This window comes from Plasmodium cynomolgi, chromosome 5 (assembly GCF_000321355.1).
Source record: "Plasmodium cynomolgi strain B DNA, chromosome 5, whole genome shotgun sequence".
NCBI lineage: Eukaryota > Apicomplexa > Aconoidasida > Haemosporida > Plasmodiidae > Plasmodium > Plasmodium cynomolgi.
Genome location: NC_020398.1, coordinates 1,219,940 through 1,224,725, shown reverse-complemented (window position 1 = coordinate 1,224,725; position 4,786 = coordinate 1,219,940). Strand labels below are relative to the sequence as shown.

The 4,786-nt window shown below is 40.2% G+C and overlaps 1 protein-coding gene across 1 annotated transcript; it reads right to left on the bottom strand.

Annotated features, from left to right (window-relative positions):
* Positions 1–2,006: 2,006 nt before the first annotated feature.
* On the bottom strand, positions 2,007–3,466 carry PCYB_053740 (phist protein; the record flags this gene model as incomplete). Its single annotated transcript, XM_004221255.1, has 2 exons — positions 2,007–2,638; positions 3,181–3,466. 2 exons carry the CDS (start codon positions 3,464–3,466, stop codon positions 2,007–2,009), a joined length of 918 nt encoding a protein of 305 aa, XP_004221303.1.
* Positions 3,467–4,786: the final 1,320 nt, after the last annotated feature.

Here is a 4,786-nt window from a genome sequence, read left to right as displayed (position 1 = left end):
TTATTGTATGGGGCCGTCACCCCCCCCCCCCCCCCCCTTACATGCGTACGTAAAATTTGCACCGCCTCCCCTCTATGCTTTCACAAATGTTTCAGTATGAATTTTAAAAAAAACAACGCAATGTAGATGCGACATGTAATGCTTTAATTTATAATAAGTTAAAACTCATGGCCCGATCGTAATATATATATGTCCTCGTGACATTTAGGTAGCGGGTCCTCAAATGTGAAAAGCGATCCACACTCGATCACATCAGACGTGTGCAACTGTGTGTAGTGTACATTATGTACACATCCTAGAGGGACTCCTCTTCGATCCAATTAGTCCCTACGAAGCATGCGCCTTTAAAAAAAAAAGGACATGCAACCGTTAGTTCCTCCCTCCATGTGTGCTCCATTTCTCCAACGCGTGCGCGTGTAGGGGAACATCTTTTTACGCGCTGTCGTTTTAACATAAGTTTGCAGCATATATAACCATTATTACGAGATAACAAACGTAATTGTTTCAAAAAAAGCATCACGTGGATTCTTCTCCCTTATACCCTGTGTCTAAAATAAGCTCACCTTTTTCAAATCGGGCCTTTTCCTCCACTTGTTCTGTCTGCGCGTGGGCCAGCAAGGGGATTGTGCCCTCTCCCCCGTGGATGGCCATACGAGAAAAAAAATAAAAAATAAATAAAAAAAATAAATAAAATAGAATAAAAAAATAATAAAATAAAAATAAAAATAAAATAAAATAAAATAACCTACCCTTAGCGACATCGTTTTAACACCGACATGCATTAATAAACCTCCCCCAAGTGGACGAACAGGGAAGAAAAACCTCTCTAATCTAATGCATTGTTTTTTACCCCTTCACCAAGTGGGAACCCTTCACATAAATGTGCGAACGGGTATATTCATACCTACTCAAGTCCAGTTTGTAAAATGTTATTATGCACATCACATGGTGAGCATGTTACAAAAGGGGGATTAACACAATGGGGCTACATGCACAGCTAAGAAAACCCCCACCCCATCTCCACTCTTTCAGCACAATTCCCCATTACAAAATGGAGACACCATGGAAAAGAGCTCAAATTCGTTTAGAAGCCTCTTCCTGATCATAAATAGAAACAAAATTTGCTTATTTTAACTTTCCATTTTGTTGTTAAATTTTTTTTTTTTTTTTTTGTTTTTTCTTTTCCATGTTTTTGGGACACGCAAAAATATATACAAGTTAAGGTGTTACTGAAAAAAAGTGGGCCTATCCGATCTCCAACTTTTTATGAGCAATCCGGGATATACTTCTTTCCTTGCTGACCACCTAAACGGCGAATAATTTGCCTTTGCTGTGTTCACAAAATGGTAGGGCACTTCTTCCTTCTTGTGGGGAAAAAACACAACAGGTGAAGAAAGCATCCCTTTTCCACGTGAGACTTTTTAACTCACCAAAATTATTATTTTCAATTTATTAAAAAGGCTCTTTGATAAATAGGAGTCTAAACAGAAAAAAAAAAAATATACGTTTGATTTTTATACGATAGAATCAATTTACTAAACAGGGAAAACAAACCTAATTCATAAATGCATGCATTTTTTTTAATTTCTATGAACAACACCAAAATGAATTTCTCTGTGAGAAGTTGCAATGCACATGATGTATGTCCTTTTCCCATAAGGGAGTAAAAAAAAAAAAAAAATTGTGAGATAAAAAATTGTGAGGTAAAAAATTGTGAGATAAAAAATTGTGAGATAAAAAATTGTGAGATAAACAATTGTGAGATAAACAATTGTGAGATAAACAATTGTGAGATAAACAATTGTGAGATAAACAATTGTGAGATAAAATATAGCGAGATAAAACATAGTGAACATAACGAAGTGTTGTGATGTGGTGACACAACACGCGCCTGAACTCAGAGCTGACTTTTCTCCACTCCCCCGTTTTTTTTCTGCAAATGAGAAGGGAGGAAATAGTCCTCTGATAAAGTCCCCCTTGCAAAGTCTAACCTCATCCGTTCACCATCAAATAATTTCTTGATTCCTCCTATTGGGGGAACCCCTCATCACATAGTCATATATCATCTTTCTACCTATGTCCTCCATATGGCGGAAAAAGATATTCCAGGAGGCCTTCTTCTTCCTTATGAAGTTCACATATTCTTCAACACTGCATTCTTCTTCGTCCAATTTATATAAAGAATTAAAATCTACAAAATCTTTCCTTAACAATTGCTGAGTCATGTAAGAAGAGATATAAGCCCATGCATCCTTTTTATAGTCCTCTTTTAAATGTTCTTTTTTGGCCACATTTTCAAACAAAAATTTTTGCATTTTATTAAATTTTTTTCTTTCATTTTCGTGAAAAGAATTATACACAATAAACATATCCCTGAATGGCACCGGGTCATCTAAATTGTTAATTCTCTCAATTATCTCCTCATTCGTCATATTTTCAGTAAAATCTGAGACTTCGCAACAGATTGGGATTTCATCATCCTCTATTACTTTGTCATACTTGAGCACTTTTATTTGATCGTAATTTGACTCTATGAAAACACTGTCCTCGAACACTTCCTCGCCTATTTCGATATCTGAAAGAGACCCGTCTAAGAGGTTGCAGGTGTTGTCGCTTCCATTATTTGCTGCTGCTTTCACTGCCGATGTCGATGCTTTCCATGCTGCCGAAGTCGATGCTTTCCATGCTACCGAGGTCGATACTTTCGATGCTGCCCACGTTCCTGTCCACGTCCCTGCCCACTTCGCTGTCCACGTCGCTGTCCATGTCCCTGTCCACGTCCCTGTCCACGTCAATGTCCACGTCCCTGTCCACGTCGCTATCCACGTCCCTGTCCACGTCCCTGCCCACGTCCCTGCCCACGTCCCTGTCCACGTCCCTGCCCACGTCCCTGCCCACGTCGCTGTCCACGTCCCTGCCCACGTCACTGTCCACGTCACTGTACGAATCGCCCTGCACAGCACCCATTGCGCTTCCCCTTTTCACTCTATTCAGGTGGTCCACCGCCTGTAGATAACTGTTATTCCTTTCATTCCCCCTGGAATAGTTACTGTACGCATTTATTTGGTACTCGGGGCAATTAGGGCTATCCATTATACCCTGCGAGGGAAAGAAAAAGAAAACGCGCCATGTAATGGTTGCAGACACGTGTATATGCAAAACGACACGGCACAGATGCACTGACAAACACGTGCACCGCTTCCTTCCCCTCTTCAGAGGGAGGACTCACCTGGTAGGGGCTGCTGCTCAACAAATTAGAAAACATCGAGACGGTAAAAACTTTAGATAAAACGTTTCTAGAACCCCTGCTACTTCCTCCTCCACCTCTGCGGATGTTGTGCCTCATGTTCTCCCCTCTATGTACATCGGACTCAATTGCATCATCGTAAATTTTCTGCACTTGCATCCCCCGATCCTGGTATATTTTCGGACGGACAAATAGAGACTCGCTAGAGCTGTAAGACATGATCGGCCGCTTTGTATTAGTGTCCCTCTTCGCAGTAAGTTGCGTCTTCGTTTATTAGGTGATCCCTATTTTTCTGCTATTTTGCTGCTATTTTGCTGCTATTATGCGTCTATTATGCGTCTATTATGCTGCTATTTTGCTGCAAACTTGCGCTAACGTGACCCCTGTGAGGTTCTATCCATCTGCAGAAACGCCCTTCCTATGTTAGCAGTAGCCAAAGTGCCAAAAGAAAAAAATGCAACCGTGTCAGACTGCAGATTTCACCAGGTTTTCAACTTATGCGCGTAACAAAAAGAAAAAAAAACAAAAAAACAAAAAAACAAATATAGCACCACTTTTTCTCGGGTTAGATAAGCACCGAGTAGACTCTCTTCCCCTTTTTTGGTGCCTTTGCTTTTTTCACTTTTGCATTAATTAAGGGTCGGAAAGGAAGTGGCACGCAGTGCATATACGTACATAATATATATAATAAATACGCATTTGAATGAGGAAGAGGACGCAGATTTTTTTTTTGTATTTAGATTTTATCTGAAACGAGTTGATCCTCACGAATAGATCGTTTTCTTTTCCTAAGCGAGAGTTGCGCGGTACGTGATCGGGATGGTTGCGATACTTTTTCGGTCACTTGTTTGCCATCGCGGTGCTATTACCTATGCTGCTATGTTTTTATTTATTACTTTATTTTTTTTTATATTTTTTTATTTTTTTTTTTTACTTATTCTTTGCGGCTTTACCTGTATTTATGCTACGCGTGGTTTGCCACCAAAAAAGTGGGGCTCCTCCTTAGGCTAATATTAACAGGGGCGATAAAAAAACGGAAACACCCTAAACTGTTGGCAGTAAAACTGAGGCGCTTCTTTCAACCTCCTTTTTGTCATTTTCGCTTGTAATGGATTTTTTCCCTTCTGTAGATGCTGGCGAGCATTCTCACATACATGCAAGCACATGGGTGAATGCTTTGTCCTTCACTTTTTCTTAAATCGAAGAAACAGGGCCTAGGCCTAACTCAACATGCCCCCTGATCGCGCAGAATCTATGGAAAGATATAACAACAAACGAACAGACCGTCACCCTCTTTAGCGCAAAACAGAGATACCCATAAACTCCAGGGGGCAGAAAAAAAAATGGGCGACATTATTTAAAGGGCATTTCTTCCCAATGATCCCAATAGCTCATGAGAGAAATAAAGGGATGCTGCTTTGACCGATGCGAGAAACGCATATTTGTGTAGCCCCATTTCTTTACTTCCTGCAGCACAGTTTTATTTGCCACCATTTTTTTGCCTCTCCCTTTTGTCGCTTCGTTTATTCCCTTTATTAT